The sequence below is a fragment of the Schistocerca nitens genome, chromosome 8 (genome assembly GCF_023898315.1).
Source record: "Schistocerca nitens isolate TAMUIC-IGC-003100 chromosome 8, iqSchNite1.1, whole genome shotgun sequence".
Classification (NCBI taxonomy): Eukaryota; Metazoa; Arthropoda; class Insecta; order Orthoptera; family Acrididae; genus Schistocerca; species Schistocerca nitens.
Window position 1 is genome coordinate 298,980,749 of NC_064621.1, and position 27,920 is coordinate 299,008,668.

At 40.1% G+C, this 27,920-nt stretch overlaps 1 protein-coding gene across 2 annotated transcripts in view; it reads right to left on the minus strand.

The window, feature by feature from the left end:
- Positions 1–27,920, minus strand: part of LOC126199370 (mast/stem cell growth factor receptor kita-like) — a 277,142-nt gene that overhangs the window by 168,267 nt on the left and 80,955 nt on the right. For both annotated transcript variants that reach the window (XM_049936274.1, XM_049936273.1), the window contains exon 6: positions 15,206–15,357. In XM_049936274.1, the coding sequence (XP_049792231.1) occupies positions 15,206–15,357 (152 nt within the window). The remainder of the gene's footprint in view (positions 1–15,205; positions 15,358–27,920) is intronic.

The window sequence follows — 27,920 nt, forward strand, 5'->3', positions numbered from 1 at the left end:
AGTGGTTTTATGACTGAACCATTGAAGCACAACTAATGACCCACTCTCACAGCTTTATTTACACCAGTACCTCATCTCCTACCCCCAAACTGTCACAGGAGTTCTCCTGCACACCTTGCCAAACCAGTATTCCTGGAGGGAGACGTGTCTTAGCCACAGCCTGGAGGATTATTTCCAGAATGAATTTTCACTCTGCAGCAGTGTGTGCACTGATTTGAAACTTGCTACAAGATTAAAACTGTGTGCCAATCCAGGACTCAAGTTGAAATGTATTTTAACTGTGATTTGTATTTTCACACAGTAGGTCATCTCCAGATGTCCTTTGTATTATGGCTAACCATCAAATAATGTATTCAACACATTATTGACATAATGTTACTCCTTTTCAAGTTTACTATAACTTATAACAACATAATGACCAATCTCAGATTTCACATAATATGTTAATTACAGGAATAATGTTTTCAATAACCAATTAACATGATAGTTGTGGTAAAATGTTTGCAGTAACTTACACATTTGCAATCCAGCAGATGAATACCACAAAGCTGGTTTCTGATTTCATAGTCACTGAATACAATAAAGTTTCTGATTGTCAATAGAGAGAAACAGATGTCCATGTTGTTGACATCAAAATACCACTGGAATGGTAATTACTCATTCACTGAATCAAAGAAGATAATAAAAGATAATAGGAGTTAGTGCATGATGTTAACACATTGACTGAGTTCCTCTGACTGACTATTTTTGACGGGGAGGGGGAGGAGGAAGTATTCATAGCCTGGAATACCAAATTTTTGTGATCTCAGCAGATATATACTACTTTATACAACTGAAGGCTGAATATTAACCAGTGTTGATGATCTACAGATTCCAATAATGATTTGCTTTAACAAAATGATAGATGGTTGGAAAAGTGTAAAAGTTCACAGTACTATTTGATTAATACACTGTATTACTCCATGGTAGATTACCAACAGACATGTAATACTGCTGAGTTTGAAATTTGGGTAATTTATTCAAATTCTTAATTAGAGACTCAACTGAATAAAAAATTGGGGCAAAAAAATATAATGTCAAATCCTAGAATCTAACAAGCAACTGGCTCAAATGGCAAACATAATTTTGGGTGTGTTCAAACTTCAGTTGTGAATATTACTTAAGTTAATTGTTTTCAGAAAAATGTAACAGATTACCAGAAAGCATAATATCAACATTTTGTAATGGGTAGTGTCAAACATCTCAAAATTATTGATTAACTCACATTAATTTTCATATAACACAGTGATTTAACAACTCTGTTTACCAATTCCTCTTAATCTCTGTGGTTTCAATCTAAACTAAATACATCAATATAATCAACAGACTGTGAATTAAAACATACATATACTTAGTTGAAACATTGTGTGAACGTTTGTTTGGCATTTTTAGGGACACAACACCTACACAGTTGTATGTATAAATAGATTCAGATAACAGATCTGAAGAAAAAATTAGTTACTTAAGAGCAGTAGAATAGCAACAGCAGGATGAACTCCACTTTGCTGTGTTTCAGAAGAGGGGAACTTCGCCTTTCATGGGAATGTGCTCTACCAACTAAACTGTCCAATCACGACTCACTACATGCCCTAACAGCTTTACCTCCTCTAGTACCTAATCTCCCACCTCGCAAACATCACATAATTCTCCTGTATATCTTTCTGGGCTAGAACTTCTGGAAGAAAGGATATTATGGAGATATATCTTTGTCACAGCCTTGGGGGTTGTTTCCAGAATGAATTGTCACTCTGCAGCAGAGTGTATGCTGATTCAGAACATCCCAGGAGACTGAAACTGTGTGCCAGATTGGGACTCCAACATGGACCTTTGCCTTCTGATGGCAATTGTTTACCAACCAAGTTTTCCAGGCACTTTTCATGACCTACCCTCATGGCTTTACTTCTGCCAATACATCGTCTCCTACCTTCCAAGCAGTGCCAGTTTAAGAACATTTTTCCACACAAGCAACATATCAATTGATGTGCACCCCAACCTCCTCCTATACTTTACATATTATTTCTTTTTCCTTAAACTTTTGGGCTTCAAAATAAATCTAAGTCTAGTGATTATGGAGACAATTTTAACAATAAGTACAACATAGGCAGTCCTATGTAACAGATATAAATTTCAGAATCTTATTCCAGTGCTAAGTATAAAAAGAAAAACTAATCCATTTTTATTTAATGTAATGCGTATTTAAATTTTATAGTTTGTTGATAGAGCTTTTAATTTCTGTAATTTACAAATTATTAAATTTTTTTATTACAACCTCTCTGACTGTGAAAGTCCCATGTTACAGGGGAAGAAGACACACCAGTGAGAACTTAAAGTTCAGACAATTTGCCATGAAATTAATTGAAAACTGATAAAGGTGGTCAACATTTTTATGTATGTGACTGAAAAGGGAAACAAATTTTAGCGTGATATGAAAGAGATATATTCTATAACAAAGCCATGCATAGCTACTATAGTTGTTTAATATATGTACTGACAATTTGTTCCTTGGATAAAATCATCACAATGAAACTTTTCCAGCCTTTAAACTAGCAAAATCTTAAGAAATAAAAACTTAATCCATTTTCAGTATATTGCTGAAGTTGAAAGTCCGCAGACATTCTTGCAAAAGTATTGACACAAGGTACAGTATGTCTTTATCAACTTGAGTTTTCGAAGGATTTGCAAGCTGACAGAAGTATTGGGAAAAAGATCAATATAACTTCTTTTTACAATATAAAACAATGAGCTTTGTGGAGGAATGGTTGCTAAAATCAAATCTTGATCAATTAGTATCTTCCCACGGATGTCACATTCAACACCATTGCTTAACACAATTTCAAGAGACAGGCACGCACCTTTTAGTTTTCCATCATCCCATGTCTGGAAAATATGAATAATGTAGAGAATGCTGAATCTTTTACTATGACAGACAATAAGAGCAAACAGAGCATGGCTTGTACCTTGGGCTCCAAGGCCACCTGGCAACCCTCTGGATTTTTCTGTCTGGGGCGAAATGAAGTGTGCAGCACTTGATATGGCTGAAGAACTGGTGCTGTGAGTCATATTATCTTTATGATATAATCTCAGGATGTCCGAAAGAATCCATAACTCAATGCAAAACACCTGCTTTGACTGGTATGGCTGCACAGTAAATTTTGACAGGTTATGCACTGAAATAGTATTGTATTACTTGTTAAGGGAGGCCACTAGTGAAACTAGAGCCCAAATAGATGGAGACTTCATTGGCAAGTTTTATTTTCAAACGTATTTTATCTAGCTGGGACAATATTTGACACTGAAGTCACTTGCAGCTTGTGTCCATATATTCACAGTTATCTCACAAACAGTTTGTTTGCAGACTCATGTTTACCAGTATTCTTTTTGCTTCTATTATTTTACAACCATTTCAGCTTCCCTACTAATTATGATGCGCCTTGTATACAAATTTTGTACTTGAGTGCACCTGGCACCCCTCTCAGCTTGGCACCCCAAGCAGCAACTTTAATGGCCCTGTGTCTCCACAGTTTCCTTTCATTCAGGAGTGCTAGTCCCAAAAGGTAAGCAGAAGAACTTATGTGAAGTTTGGAAGGTAGGAGATAAGATACTGGTGGAAGTAAAGCTGTGAGGGCAGGTTGAGAGTCATTATTGGATAGCTCAATAGAGCACTTGCCCACAAAAGACAAATGTCCCAGGCTCAAGTCCCACTCCAGCACCAGTTTGAGACTGCCAGGAACTTTCAAATCAGCACAGAGTGAAAATTCATTCTGAATTGCCCCATGCTGCAGTGAAACTACAAGATGTTGCTCTCCATGTACAGCAAAACTATGAGTGAGATTTTGAGAATAAAGCATATTAATTATTTTTTACTTACACATGAATTTTTTTCAATATCTCTTTACAGTCATTCAGTGCAGTCTCCTTGCTTCCAATATGACTGAATCCCAACATCTCAGAAGCTCTATTATTCCATCCAGGACACCACTTGTGTTCACCTGTCAAATTGCTCAGGTAATGTTGGTAGAAAGCTCTCCCAAAGAAAGATAACATCCACACAAAGGGTTTTTCGAATTCTGGAGCAAGTTGAAGTCTGTTGGACTCATGCCTGGGCTGGAGGGCCACACTGTGATCTTCTTCAAGAGCATCTGCTACGAGTTTCACACTTCATTCATCAGTTGACATTTTTGGCCTTCTGAGTCTTGGATTGCTGTCTATGGTCATACAACCACCACAAAAATGATTAACCCAATGTGGAACTTCACTACAGTCTGTTGTAAACTCACCAAAAACTTCACTTAACATACCATGGTTTTCTGTCAGGTTTTTCCTTTGTATGTATGACCTCCGGTCTTAACGATCACAGTACATAAGACCACTGCAGGGTCCATTTTTACTTCTTAGCAATTATATGTTAGAGTACTCACTGAAAAAACAAAAACATGTACTTCTTCCTCAAGCTGCCAACTACATCTGATGTAATTTTCATTGCTGTTGCATCAAACAATTCACAGTAATATCAACCTGTGCATTATTTATGAAATGTCCCTCATATAACAATTACCCCCATGTTACATAATTTTACTGCATACAAATTTTCCAGTACATCCATTCTCCACTGCAAATGTTTTCCACTGTTACCATTTTCCATTGTAACTATTTTCCACTGTAACCACACATATAGTTCAGTGGGGCAAGGATGGTCTGTTGACAATGGTAACTGTCAATCCTTTGCACACGCATTTATCTTGACTCAGTGAAATACGGCTTGCTAGGAGATCGCACCAATACAAATGCGCAGCCATCAGAAAGCCTAATCATAACACTGACTAAGCAAGTTGAGACTTGTTCAGATTAACTTGCAAATTGTTCTGACAAGTAAATGCAAACAGTCAGAAAATTGAGACTTATCAAATCGAACAAGTCAAGTTTTGTTCCAGCAAGCAAAACGAAGTGTCCACTACTTTAGGAGTTAGTCACTGTGGATGACAGTTGGTAGGGTGGCAGCTTTTAGGATATCAGATATTGGGTGTGTCAGCTACTGGCAGTATTAGTTACTGGGTGTTTCAGCTATGCCTCAGAAGCATAACAAGTTGCGCTAAAACTGTAATGAGTTACAGTATCATTGCCAATCTGATAGTATCTGGAGGTGTGGGAGGGGGGATTGGAAGGGTGTGTAATGGCAACTGTTTATAGTTTAGTGCACATTTATAAGGGTTTGAGGTAACTGGTTATTGTTTCAGAGCAAGTTCCCACAGGTTTGGGCCAACTTGTTACAGTTTTGGGGGAACTTTTTAAAGTTTCAAGAGTGTAGTTGACATCCATAGCAGCTGACACCCCCATTAGGTGACATCTCAGAAAATGACACTCCTAGTAGCCAACACCCCCAGTAACTGACACCCCTATGAGCTGACACCCCCGTCGCTGTCATCCCGTTTTGGTTGTTGGGACTAATCCCGATTTGTTGACATTGATAAATCTCAACTGGCTGACAATTCACTTTTGCTTATGGGGACAATTAGCAACTTTCTGGAACAAGTCTCAACTTACTTAGTGGACATCATATTACACTTGCTGACATCTGTGTAAGTTCAGTCTCCAAGAGAGTCATATGTCACTGAGTCAAGTGAGATGCATGTACAGGGTAATGGCAGCCATCACATCACCTGACTATTATTGAACCACCAAATAATATCTGCAGTTAGATTGGAAAACTGTTACACTGAAAAATGGAAGACAATTACACCAGAAAATGGTTACACGGGAAATCAGTTACACTGGAGAACTGTTGCACTGGAAAACTTTGTAACATAGGCTATCATATTACAGTTTTGCTGTAATGCAAAGATCAACTTGTTTTAGTTTCACTGTAACACAGTGCATAACACAGGGCACCTTGTTACAGTTTTGCTGTAAGATGGATGGTAAGTTCTTGTAGTTTTGCTGTAATATGAGGCAACTTGTTACAGTTTTGCAATAACATGGAGGGCAAACTCAGTACCTGACATCTCCAGTAGCTCACACCCACTGCAAATACACACTGTAAGCTACTAGTGTTACAAAACAGTTTTTAAATCAAGTAAATATTCACTGTTTGGCGCCCAAAGTAATGTTATGGTACATACACTGTCAAGTTACAGCACATACATCATCAGTTTCTAATTTTTCCATACTGTTTCAGTTCTGAATGCCTATTTGTTTGTGTCAACAATGATCACCTTCCTTACCTAGCATTGTAGATTCCACTGTATGACAGCATAAATTAGAATATAGTATAAATCAAACAATGGAAAATCCAGTAACAATATTTGAGAAGGAAAGCTGCTACTCACCATATGGCGTAGATGCTGAGTCACAGATAGGCACAAACTGAAACCACATTGCAAGTAACAGCACCAGTGCATGATGGGAGTGGCGTCTGGGTGGGGGTAAGGAGAAGGTTGGAGCGGGGAGGGGGAGGGATAGTATGGTGGGGGTGGTGGACAGTGAAGAGCTGCAGGTTAGACTGAGGGCAGGAGAGAGGTGGGGGGGGGGGGGGGGAATAGCAGAAAAGGAGAGATATAAAATGACTGGGTGTGGTGGTGGGATGACACCCGGGAAGTGTTGGAATGGGAGCAGGGAAGGGGCTGGATGGGTGTGGACAATGACTAATGAAGGTAGAGACCAGGAGGGTTACAGGAACATATGATGTACTGGAGGGAAAGTTCCCACTTGCCCAATTCAGAAAAGCTGCTGTTGGTGGGAAGGATCCTTATGGCACAGGCTGTGAAGCAGTTTGGCAGCTTGTTGAACAACAGAGCTGCGTGGAGGGGCCGCGCGGTTAGGGGTGCCATGTCACTGACTGCGCGGCTCCTCCCGCTGGGGGTTCGAGTCCTCCCTCAGGCACGGGTGTGTGTTTTGTTCTTAGCATAGGCTAGTTTAAGTGTAGCATGTAACCCTAGGGACCAATGACCTCTGCAGTTTGGTCCCTTAAGAACCCACACACATTTGAACATTTGAACGACAGGGTCGTCAACTTGTTTCTTGGCCACAGTTTGTCAGTGGCCTTTCATGGGGAAAGACAGCTTGTTGGTTGTCATGCCTACACAGAATGCAGCACAGTGGTTGTAGCTTAGCTTGCAGACCACATGACTGGTTTCACAGGTAGCCCTGCCTTTGATGGGATAGGTGATGTTAATGACCGGACTGGAGTAGGTGGTGGTGGAGGATGTATGAGATAGGTCTTGCATGTAGGTCTACTCCAGGGGTACGAGCCATGAGGTAAGGGATTAGGAGCAGGGGTTGTGTAACCTTAAATCCGCAGAAAGAACCACAGTCCACCATCTAAAAACTGATCCTTACCTATTAATCCTACCCGTGGACAAAGGTTCCACCACCGTTGTTTTGAATAGCAAGGATTACCTGGCGGAATGACTCCACCAACTGTCAGATAGTTCCACCTACAAACCTTGCCAGTGACCCCATTCCAGTAATCCAGCAGGATCTCCAGTCACTACTTAGAGAAGTGCTTAGGTATATAATGATGTATTTACTCAATTGAGCCAGGTCCTTGCTATGTTGCTGACTGAACTAAGATGATGGTAATGGGGGAAATACAGGGTGTACATAAAGTCTGGAAACACTTTAAATTATTTATTGCACAAGAACTAAACATTGTAAAGATGTCATTTATATTGCATTTCAAAGAGAAACTCTGAAAGTTTTTTTTACGAACATTTGATCTGCGAACCATGAGTGACCTGGCAGATGTCAATACAGTAATCAAATTCTTGCCATACCCATCCCACATGGCATTGTCGACTGTGGCTGTTGCTTCGCGTATTCTCTCCCAGAGCTGTGCTACATCATGTGGTAGAGGTGGTACATACACCAGATCTTTAATGTGTCCCCACAGAAAAAAGTCACACGGAGTGAGATCTGGTGATTGGGGAAGCCATCTCATGAAACAGCTGTCCCCTTCTGTAGCACAGCTGATCCATTGATGCAGCAGCTCCATGTTCAGGTACCCATGGAATTCATGATGAAAATGGTGTGGAGCCCCATACTGCTGAAAGATGAACAGAGAGTCCGATTTCATTTGAGGCATCAGCCATTGCTGCAACATCTCGAAGTAGGAATATCCAGTGACAGTGCTCTCGGCAAAGAAGGATGGCCCATACAGTTTTCAACGTGACAAGGCACAAAAAACATTTACCTTAGAGGAATCATGCTCAAATTCAATGCATTTGTGCGGATGCTTTGTACCCCAGATTTGACAATTATGCCTGGTCACTTTCCCATTAGTGTGAAAAGTGGCTTCATCGCCGAAAATTAGGCAATCAACAGTGCCACCCTCATTCTCATTCAATTGTTGCAACTGAGAACAAAACTCAAAACACTTGTCTTTGTCGTCATCATTGAGCTTCTGCACTAGCTCGAATTTGAATGGTTTTATAGACAGCTTCTGTTGCAGGACTTTCCACACTGTCATTGGAGCCATTCCGAGTTCGTGGGATGCATGAAACACCAAATTCTTGTTCATGGAATGCATGGCACACCGATTTCTTTGGACTTCTTATGAATGTCCCTCATATGCATTCCACATTCACTTCACTCACACCGGGACATCCACTTTTCTTTGCCGCTCACAAGCAACCTGTCATAACAAATTTGTTGTGCCAGTGGTAAATGGCTGTCGTTGTTGGTGGCTTCTTACTGTACTTGGTTCTAAACATCCGTTGAACAGCTGTAGCACACTTGCTTTTGTTGAACTCCAACACACAGAAAGGTCACTCCACACCTTAACACGCCACGTTTGCAACTAGTGTTGACTATCAGCAAATTACCTAACTATGCTGTGATGGTATACATTTAAAAAAAAACTTTCAGGGCTTCTCTACAAAATGACATATGTATGATATCTGTACAAAGTTTGGTTCTTGTGCAATAAATAATTGAAAGTGTTCCCTGTATGTTTCAGCAGCTACAGCTTCCTTGGAGTTTATGTTACTGGTACGGACAATCACCATTAGATATATAAACTAAAAGTGTTTGCTGGTAGTAGGCATACTGAACATAACGGTATGCGAAATGCATCCCAATCTTGGGTAAATGTATATATGAAAGGTGAACTAGCTGAAACTGCTTTTGGTGAGCATAAGAAGTTGTCAGTGACAACGCTGTAGGGATGACATGGTTACTTTGCTAATTCTCTTACAGTGGAAGTCTTAACTTACATTAGCACTGGTGGGCATAGGTGTTTTGCAATGTTGTAGAATCATGTTTTTGTATTTTGAAGAATTCAATGTGGGTTACAAAAATTGAACTAGGGTCATTGAGTAACTTTTAATTTATTTAAATAGTGTCAATAATCTCTGTAATCATACTTTTGTAATACAACAATGGGCAATGTTCATGTGTGTGTCACTCTAAACTGTTGTCAATTATGATAAATAATTTTATTTTGATGCCAAAATTGTATTTTCCTCTATCAATCTCCCATCTGTGTCTGGTTCACCATTGTCTTTGGCTACATTGAATGCAAAAATTTCATATTATGAAGTTTTCTCATGTATTACAAAAATATGTAGTGCTACATTGCAAAAATGATCTCATAAAAACTCTTCCTTCATTCCTTTCTAAAATAGTATTTCAGCAGTTTGTTTGTATTTGGCTATGTTGTGTGTTTTTAAAATACATATTTTATTAGATTTTTTTGTACTATTTAGTAGATGATTATAGGAAATACAGTCTGTAAACAGTGTAGTGATCCTCAGCACCATAGTTCTAATTGGTAAATATTGCTTCATTCTTTGAAAGTTTGTTTCGTACTTAATCCTCAGTAGCCCTAGTTCAAATGTGTATAAAAAGCAATATTAGCCTATTAATAACATCAACTATATTCATGCATTATCTTCTTCTCCCTAAAATGGTGATTCCTAAAGGGACAAATTACTGAAGTACTTGTAAAAACTCAGATAATGACAGTTCATTCCATGAAACATTAATAACATAGCCCCAGACTGAAATGCCAAAACCATTTTTTTGTAATGTGGAGATACCATTGTAACACTTGACAAGCACCACAGAACAATTTAGATGTGAAAATATTTAATTTGAGGCTATACTGTGCCTTACACCTAGTGTAAACTTAAACAATGGAAGTGGCCATGCGGTTAAAGGCGCTGCAGTCTGGAACCGCAAGACCGCTACGGTCGCAGGTTCGAATCCTGCCTCGGGCATGGATGTTTGTAATGTCCTTAGGTTAGTTAGGTTTAACTAGTTCTAAGTTCTAGGGGACTAATGACCTCAGCAGTTGAGTCCCATAGTGCTCAGAGCCATTTGAACCATTTCTGAATTAATTACATTCTTCCAGTACTGACAGTAATTCAGACTGCCAATTTGTTTGAGCACTTGCCTACTTAGCATAGTATTTTAGCCAACAAATTAGTTGTAAAGTTATATGCCAGGTCTGATTAGTTTTGCCTAATTTAGGTCTAACATGAAATGTCAACTGTCTGTTTAGCATATCAATTTTAACTATTTAGGCATGAAAATAGCCTTGGGGCACTTAATTTGAAAGTTCACTTTAGGCAGAAATTTGGAAGATGTGTGTGTGTGTGTGTGTGTGTGTGTGTGTGTGTCTGTGTATGTGTGTGTGTGTGTGAAAATAAAATTGTGACGATGCAAGTTTTTGCATTCCTAGTGTATTTTTGCAGACATTTTAGACATTGAACAGATATTGTGACACTTGACAAGCATCACAGAACAATTCAGAAGTGGCAAATTTAAGGGTCCATTGTGTCTGACAACAAGAGTGGTAATGTAATTGAATTAAGAACACTTACACAAGTGCTGGCATCTTTTGACAATGACAAGCAACAGAAGCATAACACAACAGTTGATTTTATTTCGCTATTTTGAAGTTTTGTGGAATAATATTTGCAGGAAACCTCATCTTTGGTAGCTACTTACTCCTAATTCATTAGTTACATTGCATAAGCAATCCCTGGTTTTTAACTATTTATGGACAATATGTTTTATACTCTTTCTCATATTCCTACTGAATACTTTATGGATAAAACTCTATACATGGACACACCCCCCAACACCTCCCTTCCTGACTTTCATGCCTTAATCCTCTCCAACCCACATGCAAAATTCCTCAAACCCAAATCCCTTACCCTCAACATCAAAAAACACGTACCAAACTTCCAAGTCCAACACATCCCAAGGAACGACTCAGTATAGCTAAAGTCCCTAGAGCACAAATTCTGCACTGACCTCTGCTCCAAAATCCGCCACATTTCCATACCATCTTTCACCACCACAACCTGGACAAAACAGCCTCAACCTCATTGCTGCACTTCAACCCTCACCACAGTGATCACAAAGATTATCCACGAAATCATTGGTGTGGAAGTGGAATCTGAACTGAAAAACCACATAATGTAGAAGTCCAGAAAGGTCTCTGGATAAATGTGACCTTGGCCTCACTTAACTTGTCCATGTTTTTATTGAATCTGCCTCCACCATAAGAGCATCTCATTAAAGAGTGAGCCCTGATATACACATATCAAAAAAAGTTTTGCATCAGCCCAGTTCCCAGAACTCCTGAAGATAAATGTTGACTGTGGCTATTGTATCACAGACATGGTCCCCCTTTGACTGTTTAGAGATGTCACTAAACCCACCCAAAGATGTAAACAACCACGCATAAGCAGCGCCTATTAGACATAGGGGGTCCAACAGCCGATCAGTTCCAGTCATTCCACAAGGAAGGAGGTACACAACTCATGTTGTCTGTAGTTCAACAATGCCTATACAGTCAATACCGCAGTTTGATCACGTCCGCATTGTTACTTTGTGCTAGGAAGGGCTCTCAATGAGGAAAGTGTCCAGGCGTCTCAGAGTGAACCAAAGGGATGTTGTTCGGGCATGGAGGAGATACAGAGAGACAGGAACTGTCAATGACATGCCTCGCTCAGGCCACCCAAGAGCTATTACTGCAGTGGATGACCTATAACTATGGATTACAGCTTGAAGGAACCCTGACAGCAATGCCACCATGTTGAATAATGCTTTTTGTGCAGCCACAGGATGTTGTGTTATGACTCAAAATGTGTGCAATAGGCTGCGTAATGCACAACTTCACTCCCGATGTCCATGGCGAGGTCTATCTTTGCAACCACGACAGATGTGCCCAACAACATGCCGAATGGATCACTCAGGTCAACCCGGTCAGGCTGAACGCCTTAGACACCCTGTCTAGTGAGTGGAGCAAGGTGGAGTTTACTTGATGTTTTGGGGTGGCATTATGTGGGGCTGAGGTACACCGTTGGTGGTCATGGAAGGCACTATAACAGCTGTACGATACGTGAATAGCATCCTCTGCCTGATAGTGCAACCATTTCAGCAGCATATTGGCAAGGCATTCGTCTTCAAGGATGACAATTCACACCCCCCTGCACATCTTGTGAATGTCTTCCTTTAGAATAACGACATCACTCGACTTAAGTGACCAGTATCATCTCCAGACATGAACCCTATCAAACATGCCTGGGATAGATTGAAAAGGGCTGCTTATGGACGAGGTGACCCACCAACCACTCTGAGGGATCTATGCTGAATTGCCATTGAGGAGTGGGATAATCTGGACCTACAGTGCCTTGATGAACTTGATGAACGATGAATACAGGCATGCATCAATGCAAGAGGATATGCTACTGGTTATTAGAGCTGCCAGTATGTTCAGCAATCTGGACCACCACCTCTAAAGGTCTCACTGTATGGTGGTACAACATGCAATGTGTGGTTTTCATGAGCACTAAAAAGGGCAGAAATGATTTTTATGTTGATCTCTATTCCAGTTTTCCATATAGGTTCCAGAACGCTTGGAACCAAGGTGATCCGAAACTTTTCTTAATGTATGTACTATTGCTGCCACAAGGCTGAAACTTCCAAATCTCATTCTCATTTGTCCCACTGTCAAAAACTTTTCCACTAAAATGATTACCTCACAGGCAATGGCAAAAACCTACCAACCTGTCCACAGTGTAACACCCCTCATTTTCTTAAACAGTGCCCTAACTTTGCTTCCCCTCCTACCATCAATACCTGCATCAACTCCCACTCCACCTATTCCATGAAATGGGAAGCCAAACCCCAACCTGCCAGAAACTGAACTCACTGCTCCAGATTGTCCCACTGATAAGCCTATTCCCTTCACCCACTGTTGATGACATCATAAAAGTCGTGTTGATCATATAGCCAAATGTCCATAGATTTCATTGCCTACATACCTTTCAACAAACTTCCCTTACTGCCTGCTCCATCTTCCATCTCAATACCCAAGCCACCTACTCACACAAACAGGTCCACTTTGTCTTCACCTGCCTTGACACCCTAGTCTAAATTCCCCTCTACTCCTTACCCATGCAAACCACTCCCAATACTTTGTCATGGTGGGACAGCACTATAAATCATATTCTGAAACACACATTCCATCTAAACAAATAAACCCCTCTTTATGCATATCCTGTCTCAGAACAAAAATCCATGCCTTGCTTTTATATGAGACTTTCCTCCAATCCTATCACTCCATCTGAATCTCTCCCTATACCCTACATCACTGGCCAGAGGCAAAGCTGCAAATGACTACCAAAAGAACATCCCTGTTTAGCCACAAATTTCAAAACCTTATAGAATATTCCCATTGAACACCTTATCCTTACTCTCTTCTTCAAAACCTTATCCTTTACCTGTGTCATCACCCACATCCGACCTAACCACCTCATCCACTATGAATTCCTACCCACATGCACATTTTCCACCCTCAGTTTACAGACTCCCTCCAAAGTGACATTCTCTCCACCCCACAATACATCCATCCTGATAGTAACACCAGTCCAGATATCATATCAGCTTCTCCCAACCCCTTTGGACACCTCACTGTAGTCGTCCTCGACCCAATTGGAAGTGACCACCTACCTGTTCTCTTAACCATCCTCTGCATCCTGTCTCTTCCCAGTGCAACCCATCTCAACCTCCATACACGGGTTATCCAAGACTACTACCACACTAGTTGGAATGCCGCTTAGACATCCAGATTGAAAACCTCTCATTGACCTTCCAGCAGCATTAAGAGATCTCTCATGCCACATTCTTCCTGCAGCAGTCATTTTGAGACGCTATATCTGCCCACATTCCTACCAGGACCTCATATCCTTATAGCCGCCCTACCCCAACCCCTCTCCTGCCAAACCCTATTTTTATCTCCCTCAACCTGGAGAAAGCCTATGACATTGTATGGCATTTTGATAGCATTTTCAAATTCCAGGCTTATGCACTTCCTGTTTAATTACTCACACTTTGTCACTATTAACAAAAACCTATTCCCATATCCTCCATCCACTCAAGTGTTCCCCAAGGCTCCATCCTCTCTCCTGTTTATACTGCTGATATGCTCAAAACACCTCTGCCACACATGTTTCCAAGTGACAGTAAGTTCCTACAAGTTCATTAACCATTCAAAAGTAAATTAAAAGAGTTTTCTCATGAAAAAACTTTTTATTATGTGGATTATATTTTAAACACATACAAATTGAACACTTCCCGCAGTGTTTTTCCTATTCCAGTTCTCGTTGTACAAGGTAAAACTAACATTTTGCTCATGCTCTAGAACTTCTAATACTATTCTTTCTTTCTAGATAAAACACACTGATTTTTATGTGATCTCTTAATTGTGTTCCATCAATCACAATTAGGGCCTTTTTCTCTTTGCGTAATTGTAAATGATATGTATGTAAACTAATGAGATGCAAATTACATTTATCTAAAGTAATGTAATGTAAATGACATTCATAAATGTAATACATGTTTTGACTCATTCCACATACACTTTTACACGCCTACACACTCTAATAGATCACTGGACTATGTAACTAAAATAAAAGATAAATACTATCCCTTACAGCCTTTGGTTAGCTGTAAAACAGCCATTTTCTGTCTACACACAAGTGCAGCTTTTCTTTCTTCTCTCTGTTTTGGAGTTATATAAAGAAGATGAACTAAATCATTCACTGAAACCATAAATTTAGATATCTGGTTTTTATTCTACTTGAACATCACTTTACACACCTGAAGATGAGTCTATGGCACTGTCCTTTACATACTACAGTGCCAGACAATGGCTTACCTTAATGTAAGTCTCATTCAATACTATCCATTTCAGTTGTAGAAGCTGAGCTGATGCCAATGTTGTAACATTGCAAAACATTGCTACAGTACTGCCAACAACTGCATGTTTTGGACCAAACACTTCAGGCAAAGGTAAGGAACCAAGTGTCTCTGTAAATAACAAAAACCACTGTAAACAAAAATGCAAGGTTTATTCTTGAGTTCAAAGGAAACACAAGTGTCCACTGATAATCAAAATATAACATTTATTACCTTAGCTATTTCTTAGGCTGCCTACTTATGTAAATCAAGATCAGGATTTCTTTATCTACACTCCTGGAAATGGAAAAAAGAACACATTGACACCGGTGTGTCAGACCCACCATACTTGCTCCGGACACTGCGAGAGGGCTGTACAAGCAATGATCACACGCACGGCACAGCGGACACACCAGGAACCACGGTGTTGGCCGTCGAATGGCGCTAGCTGCGCAGCATTTCTGCACCGCCGCCGTCAGTGTCAGCCAGTTTGCCGTGGCATACGGAGCTCCATCGCAGTCTTTAACACTGGTAGCATGCCGCGACAGCGTGGACGTGAACCGTATGTGCAGTTGACGGACTTTGAGTGAGGGCGTATAGTGGGCATGCGGGAGGCCGGGTGGACATACCGCCGAATTGCTCAACACGTGGGGTGTGAGGTCTCCACAGTACATCGATGTTGTCGCCAGTGGTCGGCGGAAGGTGCACGTGCCCGTCGACCTGGGACCGGACCGCAGCGACGCACGGATGCACGCCAAGACCGTAGGATCCTACGCAGTGCCGTAGGGGACCGCACCGCCACTTCCCAGCAAATTAGGGACACTGTTGCTCCTGGGGTATCGGCGAGGACCATTCGCAACCGTCTCCATGAAGCTGGGCTACGGTCCCGCACACCGTTAGGCCATCTTCCGCTCACGCCCCAACATCGTGCAGCCCGCCTCCAGTGGTGTCGCGACAGGCGTGAATGGAGGGACGAATGGAGACGTGTCGTCTTCAGCGATGAGAGTCGCTTCTGCCTTGGTGCCAATGATGGTCGTATGCGTGTTTGGCGCCGTGCAGGTGAGCGCCACAATCAGGACTGCATACGACCGAGGCACACAGGGCCAACACCTGGCATCATGGTGTGGGGAGCGATCTCCTACACTGGCCGTACACCACTGGTGATCGTCGAGGGGACACTGAATAGTGCACGGTACATCCAAACCGTCATCGAACCCATCATTCTACCATTCCTAGACCGGCAAGGGAACTTGCTGTTCCAACAGGACAATGCACGTCCGCATGTATCCCGTGCCACCCAACGTGCTCTAGAAGGTGTAAGTCAACTACCCTGGCCAGCAAGATCTCCGGATCTGTCCCCCATTGAGCATGTTTGGGACTGGATGAAGCGTCGTCTCACGCGGTCTGCACGTCCAGCACGAACGCTGGTCCAACTGAGGCGCCAGGTGGAAATGGCATGGCAAGCCGTTCCACAGGACTACATCCAGCATCTCTACGATCGTCTCCATGGGAGAATAGCAGCCTGCATTGCTGCGAAAGGTGGATATACACTGTACTAGTGCCGACATTGTGCATGCTCTGTTGCCTGTGTCTATGTGCCAGTGATTCTGTCAGTGTGATCATGTGATGTATCTGACCCCAGGAATGTGTCAATAAAGTTTCCCCTTCCTGGTACAATGAATTCACGGTGTTCTTATTTCAATTTCCAGGAGTGTATTTATTGATTTATATAATATGTATTTACATCTTTTTTACAAAATAAGCAGTTATCTACAATATAATAAATGTGAGGAGCAGTGTGACTGACTCAATACCTCTGATATTGCCCCTGTCATTCTGCTTATATTTTCTGAGAGAAACAAAAATATAATTATCTTATAAAACACAAAATCTTAAGACATCTCAATAACATTTCAAGAAAGACACTGAAAGCTTATTCAACAAAGCCAATTAAAGCAGAATGAAGAAGCCATGTAAACCTGCCTTAGCAATGTTTAATGTACAGTACTTCACTCATTTGTATTTACATGATGAGAACACTTCCAGTCTTTGGAAAACACTTCCATTCTTTTAAACTAAGTTAATGTACAGATGTAAAAGTTGCGAATGAATTGTGATGTTCACAAACACAATGGTATTCTTTGAGAACGGGCATTTCACATGGGCTTGAATCTGTTGTAACCAGAAAAGCAACCAAAGATTTTAAGCAACTCAAAAATACTTGAGGCCATATTTATAGTACCTTTGATTCTGCTCAGTCACTGAATAAAAGGATACATAAAGAAATAAATCCTCTTGATTTGTTATTCTTTTGTATGCCTTATTTAAATTTATAAGCTTGGTTTTATGTTATGTTTAGAGTTATAACAAATATTTCATTGATGCAGCTGTCCAATGAACTATAAGTACTTACATAGAGTGTGTATGTTATTACAGTTTAATCAATTACCCATATTTGTATCAAACAGTGCTATTAAGTTACAACACAGAATTTCTGTTCAAAACTTACCTTCAGGTGTTAAAATGTCTAGTAGTGCCAACAGACATATCAGTAAATTACACACTACCTAGCCTTTGGAGCTAACAGTTCCTTCCACAGAAAGGATAGTTTGGGGAAATTTAACAAGGAAGGAAGGGCAGGTTACTCAGACTTCCCAATTCTTCAGCTCCTCAGTTAGTAGTACATTAATTTCATCAATCTTTTATGCAGAGATTGTGTATTATAAAGAAAACAGTTTATATAAATTTCATTCTCAGCTTGGGAGTTGTCTTGTATTTATAACATCAGATACCTTTAGTTTAAATTCAGATATTCAAAAGTCCTCCTATGTCCTTATTATGTAAGTTCCCTATAAAACAGATATATTGAGCAGTTGTAATGATAAAATAATATTTAATTCTGAAGGGAAAAAAGCAAACCTATCTGGAAGATTGTAAAATGGGAGGAAACACACAGAAGCATAATAACTTACAGCCAAAGTACAGGAATAGGTCAGTAAATGATCCACAGAAAATCCAAAGTTTTGTACAGAATATTTTTCTAGTATTGCAGAAGAGTTAAAACAAAAATTCACTGAAATTAGGTAGCAAGCAAAATTATATTGTTACTGCACAGAGCTTGATGACAGGAAAATAGTACAAACATTACAAAATAAAGTATTAGCAGCTGTAAATAATAGTCACTCTGTGTACTGAATGTATGCACAGACACCTACAACCTACCTCACCTAACATAATAAATGCATCCATTCAAGTCAACTTCCTGGAGTATCTAAGACAAGCAAATGTAGGGACCGATGACCTCAGCAGTTTGATCCCATAGGAACTTACCACCACCACAAGTAAATGTCGTAACTCCTCTACAAAAAAGTATAGCAGAGGACATAGATAATTACCGAGCTATATTTGTGCTTTGAAAATTCTCAAAAATTGTAGAATCAGTTGTGAAAGACAGACTAATGAATTACCAAAACAAATTCAATCTCCTCAGCAAAGCAGAGCTGCTTTCCCAGTAGTCCGTGTACAGAATAACCAAAATTAGTGATAGTAAAGTTAACAGAAGCAGTACTTCAGTCACTAGAAATATGATAGCAACATAAAATTATAGTTAGATTCATTCAAGGTGTTTGAAACTGTTGACCCTAAAGTTCTGTCAAAGAAACTAGAATAATCCAAAATACATTCATGCATAAGAATGTTAGAGCAGGAGTTTGACATCTGCCTTGCCTACCATGCAACCAGTTTTATGTGGCTGTTCCACTTTAACGCATTCCACACATATGTTACTAGATATTTTATGAAAGTGACTGCTTCCAGTGATTGTTCTCCAATTGTGTAATCACATAATAAAGGGGTCTTCCTGTCTATGTATAAACAATACATTACATTTGTTTATGTTGAATGTTCATTGACACTCCTTGCACCAAGCGTTGGTCTTCTGCATTTCACTACTTTTCTAGTGTGGCAACTTCTCTGTATGCAACAGTCTCATCCATGAACAGCCTCATGGAACTTCCAACATTGTTTACTATGTCATTTATATATTCTGTGAAAAGTAATGATCCTATGAGGTTCCACTGGGGTATTCCCAAAGTTACTTTTATGCCTGAAGACTTCTCTCATTTGAAAATGATATACTGTGTGTTGTTTACTATAAACTCTTCAATCCAATCACATGCTCACAATGACATTCCGTACAGTTATATTTTGTTATTAGGCAACCATTTGGGACTGTATTAACAGCCTTCATAAAGTCAAAGAATATGCATAAAACATATTGGAAAATTCTACAACAGACTGCCATCAGAGATACAGTCCTATAGTTTAGTGCACCTGTCCGATGACCCTACTTGGAAATGGTATTAACCATGTTTTTTCCAGTCATCATGAACACTTCATTCTTCAAAACATATGGTACACTGCTGCTAGAGGAGGGCCAAGTACTTAAAGCATATTCTATGAGGGTTGACTGAAAAGTAATGCCTCCACCTTCGTAACTCTCCAACAGTCGGTAGCATTGGTATGCGGCAGGTACTGGCTTGTTCCATAGCCTCATCTCCACAGCTCCAGTTGGCGGGAAGCTTCAGCATTGAACAGTTGTATTGTTACAGTGTAAAGTATGGAACCCTGCACAGATGGTCGGCCAATGTGATTTAAACAACATGCAGTAATTGAATTCTTGACAGCAGAAGGTGTAACCCCAAAGGAGATTCATCAGAAAATGAAAGCAGTTTATTGCGATTGTGTTGATGTGAGTACTGTGCATTGTTGGGTGAGTTGGACATCCTGTGACAGCAACCACCAAGTTTCACAAGCAAAATGTTGACAGATTGATTCAGGACAATCATCGTATTACTCAGAGAGAAATTGCAAGCACAATCAGCATTTCACAAGAACACGTGGGTCACATTATTGCTTTGCTTGGCTGTTGGAAGATGTGTGCATGAAGGGTACCCTGGATGCTGACTCCTAAAATGAAAGTGCACAGACTTGGAATTTGCCAGGAACTCCTCCTCTTGCTCTGTGGTTTCAAAAGGATGTTTAGCAAGTAAATCTCACCTGTGTCATCCTCTGTCTTGATGCCATTATCGTCACAGAGTGGCTGGGGATAATGGGTTCGGTCCATTTATCAGTTTAATATAAGACTGAAACTTCTTAGTGTTTTCTGTCAAAATGGTAGACAGAATTTTACTTTCAAATTTGTTGAACACTTTATGCACACCTCTTCTTACAGCAGTTTTGGTTTTGTTTCATTTTTGCTGCCTGTGAGGCTTGGCTACATTTAATTTATTTATTTACTTTTTTAATATTTTATAATTTTTGCTTGGCGCTTTGCCTAAGTTTAATTAATTAATTTATTTATTTATAAGTTAATAAAATAAATCTAGCCAAAGATTCAATGGCAATGGAAATGAAATGATTTTGCAGTGAGGCTCTCTCTTCTTTTGTAGCAGCTTTCCCCACATGCCTGTCAAACCACAACAGGCACCTTCCACCCCTTATAAGTTTACTTGGCACATACCTTTCTAAAGCACATTGTACAATGCTCTTGAACTTATCCACTGATACTCAACATTTTTAGTGCTGGAGATGAAATTTTCATCTTAACAGCTCAGATAATATGAAATATGCTTCTTGTTGCTCTCAGTATGCAGAAAGATCCTCCCTCCTTTCATTATATTCCTATTTTCAGCCATATATAGTGAAGCTGTAATGACCTTATGATCATTGATTGCTTGTTCTACAGCTGAGTCAAACGGTTCAGGTCTGTTTGTCAGCAGCATGTTCAACATTTCATCTTGACCAGGCAGTTCTCTAATTAACTGCTCAAGGTAGTTTTCTGGTAAATTATGTAAAACAATTTCACTTGATTTCCTGTCCCTACTACTTCCCCTAATCAGACTTGGGCAAATAAAAGTGAACCATTTCAAAACCATTTGTGGCAGCATTAATGGAGGAGGAAAAGACCTACAGTTACTTCCAACATGATGGAGCAACTGCCCTCACAGCCAGCCATACCTTGGAGCACATTTGCACAATATAGAGTTGTTAGCAGAGGTCACCTGATCTGTCAGTGTGCAATTACTTTGTTTGGGGATCCCTTAAGTCTAAGGTGTATCGCAACAACCTTCATAGTCTTCGAGAACTGCAGCAGAACATTTCGGATAAGATTGTAGCAATTCCAGCAACCCAGCCTTGATCTGCCTTCAGCAACTTGCTAACCATGGTCCAAAAGCACTAAGAGATAAATGGTGGTCACTTTAAACATCTGCTATAGTCAGGTTAGTACTGTATTTCCTTTCATCTGCCGCATTTCTTTGTATCCTGGAACTCTGTTCTCCAGGCCACTATTATTTACCCCATCGTGTACTATAGAATGATCTGAAAATTTATACAAAATATATTCTTTAAGTTTCCCCTCAAATGTGCTGCCATGACCACTGCTAAGGCAGGAGGTCTTTAAAGCATCTGATGATCACATTTGATCCATCTTTAATGCTTATCTTCACTCAAACTATTTTGCATTATGAATCTGCACTAATATTTAGATATTATTGTATTTTTATGGCTGTAAACATGCAATATACATTACAAACTGAGTTTCAAATTTCATTTCTATTTACAAATGGTTCAAGCCAGTTTTCTGCCCCTCATACTATGTGGGCATTATGACCATTCATAAGTGAAACTAATTCCACAACCTTCCCACAGACACTCCTGCAGTTAACTAATACTATACCTACATTTTTTTCTCCAAACCGTTATCACAAATCCTACTCTGTATGGAACCAGGAAACATTTTATATGGTATAAGGGGGTGATCTCTCTGTCCTAAAAAAACTCAGACATGCATGCCATATTTAATCAGCTGCCCTAAAATCCACTTCTTGCATGTAGTGCAAGCCTGACCTGTTAAGAGGGGTCCTACAACACTCCACCCAAAAGTATAGGTCAAGACCATTACCAATTGTGTGAGCTTCTGGTTTAAGCCATCCACATAGCTCCAAACCGGAGGACCACAATCAGTTCTGGGAATGATGCTGCAAGACAACAGTTCTGCTTCCATCCCATGGACAAGGCTTGCTGTCTTCATCCAAAGCAGTCAGTTACCTGTAGGAACAAAGTATGGCCTCCCAATCGAAGCAGTAGGTGTTATTCAGGCCATTGTAAGCCATTGATTTGCAGCTGGGGATACCAAGTACTCTCAGCTGCTCCTGGCAGAGCCTTCTCCACATTTCAGACAAGACACCCCCACCCCCACCACCAACGGAGTTGACACTGGCCTTCTTTCCTGGCCTACCTACTATTTTTCTGAGGAACTCCATCATCAGTCTAACATTGGGACCCCCAGTGACAAGCAATCTCACCTTCTGCTCTTGTCCAGACCTCTCAGGGACATCAGCCACAGTCCCAACAGGTGAGCTGTTCAGTGCTGGCTCATATGTACTTTCAGCAGTAGGCAATACCCCAATCTGTTGTTAATAAGTAAGGGGGCACTTGTGTGGTTGACTTCCAATTTCCCCTTCCTCCCAGAGACTTCTGCCCCGCCACTGTTCACCAGTTACCTTCAGGTAAAAGTCAACCAGCTGGAATGTGTGAATCAGAAGTCCCAGTGGCAGCAGGGAATCCCAGGTGACATTATAGGCTTCAGAGGTCACAAAGCATATGTCGCAGGTGCCCTAATGCGACCACAGCCAATGACAGCAGCCTAGAGCCTATTGACCTTGACCAACAGAGTTCCACAGTCAATAAAATTCTTCTGGGTTTCAGGCTGCATTGTCAACTATTTTATAGTTGACAATGCGGCCTCAAACCCAGAAGAATTTTATTGACTGTGACAACAGCCACGGAAGTGTCCAACTCCCCCTGCATCCGTACACAAAAAATGCAGTGCCTATGCATCTTTTATCAGTTTTTCCCTGTTTGAGATCTGTTCAAAAAATTCCAGAACTTTGTCCACAAATTTTTCTATGCTTAGGTTTTTTTCTTATTGTGTATGGTCTTCTTCAAAATACTCTCCTCCACAATTGATACACCACTCCCCAATGCCATATCCACTTCCAGAATCAGTCTTTGTACACCTCTTACTGGATTGTGCAAAGTACTGTGTGTGAATTTTTTTTTTATCTCATCTATTGTTGCAGATCTTCGTCCTTTCAACAGGGTTTTCAATTTTGTCAATAAAAAAATGTCCACAGGGGTCAGGTCTGGAGATTACAGCAGATGAGACTGCACAGTGATTTCATTTTTTGTGCAATAGTCACACACCAACAGGGATGAACGTGTGGGTGCATTATCGTGATGCAAGAGCCATAAATTGTCTCGCCACATTTCAGGTCACTCTCACATTTTCTCGCAGGCTTCACAACAAGTTCCATCCATTAACAATTTGTCCTTATGACATTAATTCTTGACAAACTAGTCCCTCAGAATCAAAGAAAACTATCAGCAAGGCTTTGACATTTGACCTGACAGGCTTTTTTTGGTCTTAGAGAACCCTTCCCGATCCAATGTGAGGGTTGAATCTCGATCTCAAAATCATAACTGTAGACCCATGTCTCATCACCTGTAACAATTCTCTAGGAACATCTTGTTCTCATTTGTACAATCCAAAAGCTCTTCACAGATTTCAAGGAAAATATCTTTCTGGTCTTGGCTCATGAGCCGTGGGACGAACTCGATAGCAACATGATGCATTCCAAGATGCTGTATCACTATTTCAGACATTATCCAACTAAAATGTTACATTCTTCTGCAACCTCTCATAAAGTCAGTCTCCAATTTGCATGCACAGTTTTGTTGACGTTCCTGAAATGAGAGTCATCAGTAGACGTCGAAGGGTGTAGTGAATGAGAGTCATCTTTAACTTCCATGCAGCCATTTTTAAACTGTGTGAATCATTTGTAACACCAAGTATGGCTTAAGCACTCATCACTGTAGGCTTCCTTTGTCACTTGGTGTGTCTCCGTAAAGGTTTTCTCGAGTTACAAGCAAAATTTAATGCAGACATGTTGCTCCTGTTACTCTGCTGTCTCAAAATTCGCAAACTGTGCAACACAATGTTCTACTCAGTACAGCACTGAACATAAATTTGCAAACTGTGAAACACATTGTTATACTCAATACAGCACTGAACAATAACTGACAGACATACAACAATGAAACTTCCGGCAGTTACACACTGAACACAGGCATATGCAGGGATGCGAAACACATTTCACTTTAACTCACCAATGGCACAAAATTATGAATGTTCTAAAAAATTTTTGAACAGACCTCATATCACAAGTAATTCAACACTAACATAAAAAAGTTACTGTTTTCATCTCTGGTTTTGCATGATCACAACAAACTGAGATTACAACTGATGTAAGTTATCTAACAGTGAAACTATTACATAAAATTGCCTGAATGTAGTAAGTGATCAGAAATGTCTAGGAGATAAAAAATTATTGTGTGTGTGTTTTTGTGCACGTTTTTCCTACAGTAGGAAAAGGAAGTGCATTTCAAAAGCTAGACAAGCTGTGTACATTTGATTGTGTACCTATCGATGACACAGTGCTTCTACCTTTTGGAGAGTCATCTCCTCTGTTCCTAAATAATTCATAATTCTCAACCATATCCTTCTGTACATTATTATAGAAAATAAAATACTACTCTGAGTTAATTTGAGGAACTAATTTAAAACTCAGATTATTTCAAACTGTGCACCATAGTCATTTAACATGTCTCGTATACATGTAAACATCTACATTTAGATCTACATCTATACTCTGCAAACCACCATGAGGTGCATGGCAGAGTTCATGTCCCACAGTACAAGTTATTAGCGTTTCTTCTCGTTCCATTCACATATGTAGAAAAGGAAGAATAACTACCTTGAGGAAGAATGATTGTTTGAATGCCTCTTTGCATGCAATAATTACTGTAATCTTGTTCTCACGATCCCTATGTGAGCAATATGTAGGGGATTGTAGCACAGTCCTACAATCATTATTTATAGCTAATTCTTGAAACTTTGTCAGTAGACTCAATCTCAGGATAGTTTACATCTATCTTCAAGAGTATTCCAGTTCAGTTCCTTCAGTATCTCTGTGACATTCTCCCATGGATGAAACAAACCTGTGACCATTCATGCCACCCTTCTTGACATACCTTCATACATGACGTATGCAATTTCAGATACTGAACATTCGTACAGTTCACAGGCCTGGTTATAGAGGCCACCTGGGTTGGCCCTCTGGTGCACTCAAGTCAGCTGCCACAGAAACAGTATTATTTAAGCAACTGTAAACAAATGCACAACCTATTCTGTAACTTGTATTACTGTGACCCATTCAATGTGTTCAGTGTTATGCAAAACTTATGCTTCATTGTATCTTATGTGTAGTCTATAAAGTGCTATGTTCCATAAATCATGTTTGTTCTTGCTATAGCAAACTTGGCAACGAGTGAGAGTTGCATTTTCTCCATGTGTTAGTATAAATGCTAAGTCACTGGACAAACATAGATGGAAGAAATACTCCAACGTATCACTGCCCCACAGCAAGCTTTCACAGAACAACAGCACGCTCTCACCACCATTCTCAAATAGGTGGCATCCATGTGTTTGCAGTTCAACCATCAACCTTTCTGGCATATGATGAATCAGCTGAAGACTGGGACTCCTGATAGTCATGGCAATGCCAACATTTCCAGGTTTTTTGCTTGGGCGATGCAAACCTATGTAGGGTTTTTTTCTTCTTTCCTGGCTTTCACCATGCAGTTAGCAGTTGTTGACCCAAGTTGCATCTTTGCAAGAAGCAGCCAGATAATCATTTGATGAAATGTGCAAGTTTCTCTCAACCTATTACTGTGACAGAATGCATGTCATTATGAAGCATATACAATTTTACTATCATTAGAAATGCCCAAACCAATCTTACAAAGCCTGGGCTGTAGAATTACGTGGGTTGAGCTGTCGTAAATTTGTCAAGAATACCCATTATGAATCTCTGTTCCTGTTTCTTAAAAATCTGTTGTTTGCCCTCTCACCTTCCTTGTTGTGGATCATTCCCATACTGCAGACCTGTTCGGGTTAGATGCTTTTGACACTTAACAGTTTCTCCATTCCAATGAGGTAAATTTAGTGTGTCATCTTTGTTTTTATATATATAATAGAGAGAAACATTCCACATGGGAAAAATATATCTAAAAACAAAGATGATGTGACTTACCGAACGAAAGCGCTGGCAGGTCGATAGACACACAAACAAACACAAACATACACACAAAATTCAAGCTTTCGCAACAAACTGTTGCCTCATCAGGAAAGATGGAAGGAGAGGGAAAGACGAAAGGATGTGGGTTTTAAGGGAGAGGATAAGGAGTCATTCCAATCCCGGGAGCGGAAAGACTTACCTTAGGGGGAAAAAAGGACGGGTATACACTTGCACACACACACATATCCATCCACACATATACAGACACAAGCAGACATATTGGTCTTTAAATATGTCTGCTTGTGTCTGTATATGTGTGGATGGATATGTGTGTGTGTGCAAGTGTATACCCGTCCTTTTTTCCCCCTAAGGTAAGTCTTTCCGCTCCCGGGATTGGAATGACTCCTTATCCTCTCCCTTAAAACCCACATCCTTTCGTCTTTCCCTCTCCTTCCCTCTTTCCTGATGAGGCAACAGTTTGTTGCGAAAGCTTGAATTTTGTGTGTATGTTTGTGTTTGTTTGTGTGTCTATCGACCTGCCAGCGCTTTCGTTTGGTAAGTCACATCATCTTTGTTTTTTTATATATATATATATATATATATATATATATATATATATATATATATATATATATATTTATTTTTTTTTTTTTTTTTTTTTTTTTTTTTTTTTTTTTTTGCCTGTCATGTTACATGACTCTGTCAAGACCGAATTAGACTGTTTGACAACACTCAACATCATTCAGCCTTCCAGAGAATGGGATACTCCACTGGTTATTGTTAAGAACCCAACAGGTATGCTTTGCTCTCTGTGGTAACTTCGGTGTCACAATTAATACCCAGTCTAAAAACAAAGATGATGTGACTTACCGAACGAAAGCACTGGCAGGTCGATAGACACACAAACAAACACAAGCACACACACAAAATTTTGTGTGTGTGTTTGTGTTTGTTTGTGTGTCTATCGACCTGCCAGCACTTTCGTTCGGTAAGTCACATCATCTTTGTTTTTAGATATATTTTTCCCACGTGGAATGTTTCCCTCTATTATATTAATACACAGTCTGTTATAGATACAAACTCTTTGCCTTGACCTGATGAGTTGCTCACAGAATTATCAGGCAGCCACTTCTTTTGCAAGGTTGACTTATCGGAACTGTATCTCCATCTCCCCTTGGATGAAACCACTAGATGCTTTCTCACTGTTAATACACCTTTCGGCCTACACCAATAAAAATGCTTGTCTTCTGGTGTCACTAGTGCACCTGCAATTTTTCAGCAATTTTTTAGAACAGCTGACAGCTGCTGTGCCTCGCTGCATCTATTTCCTTGATGATATTATTGTTTTGGTTCTTTCCACTGACGACCACCTAAAAAATCTCCAGTCGTTGCTTTCCGATTTGCAGTCTGCAATTCTCAATCTTAATTTTTTCAGCCATCAATTGAGTTCAAATGGTTCAAATGGCTCTGAGCACTATGGGACTCAACTCCTGA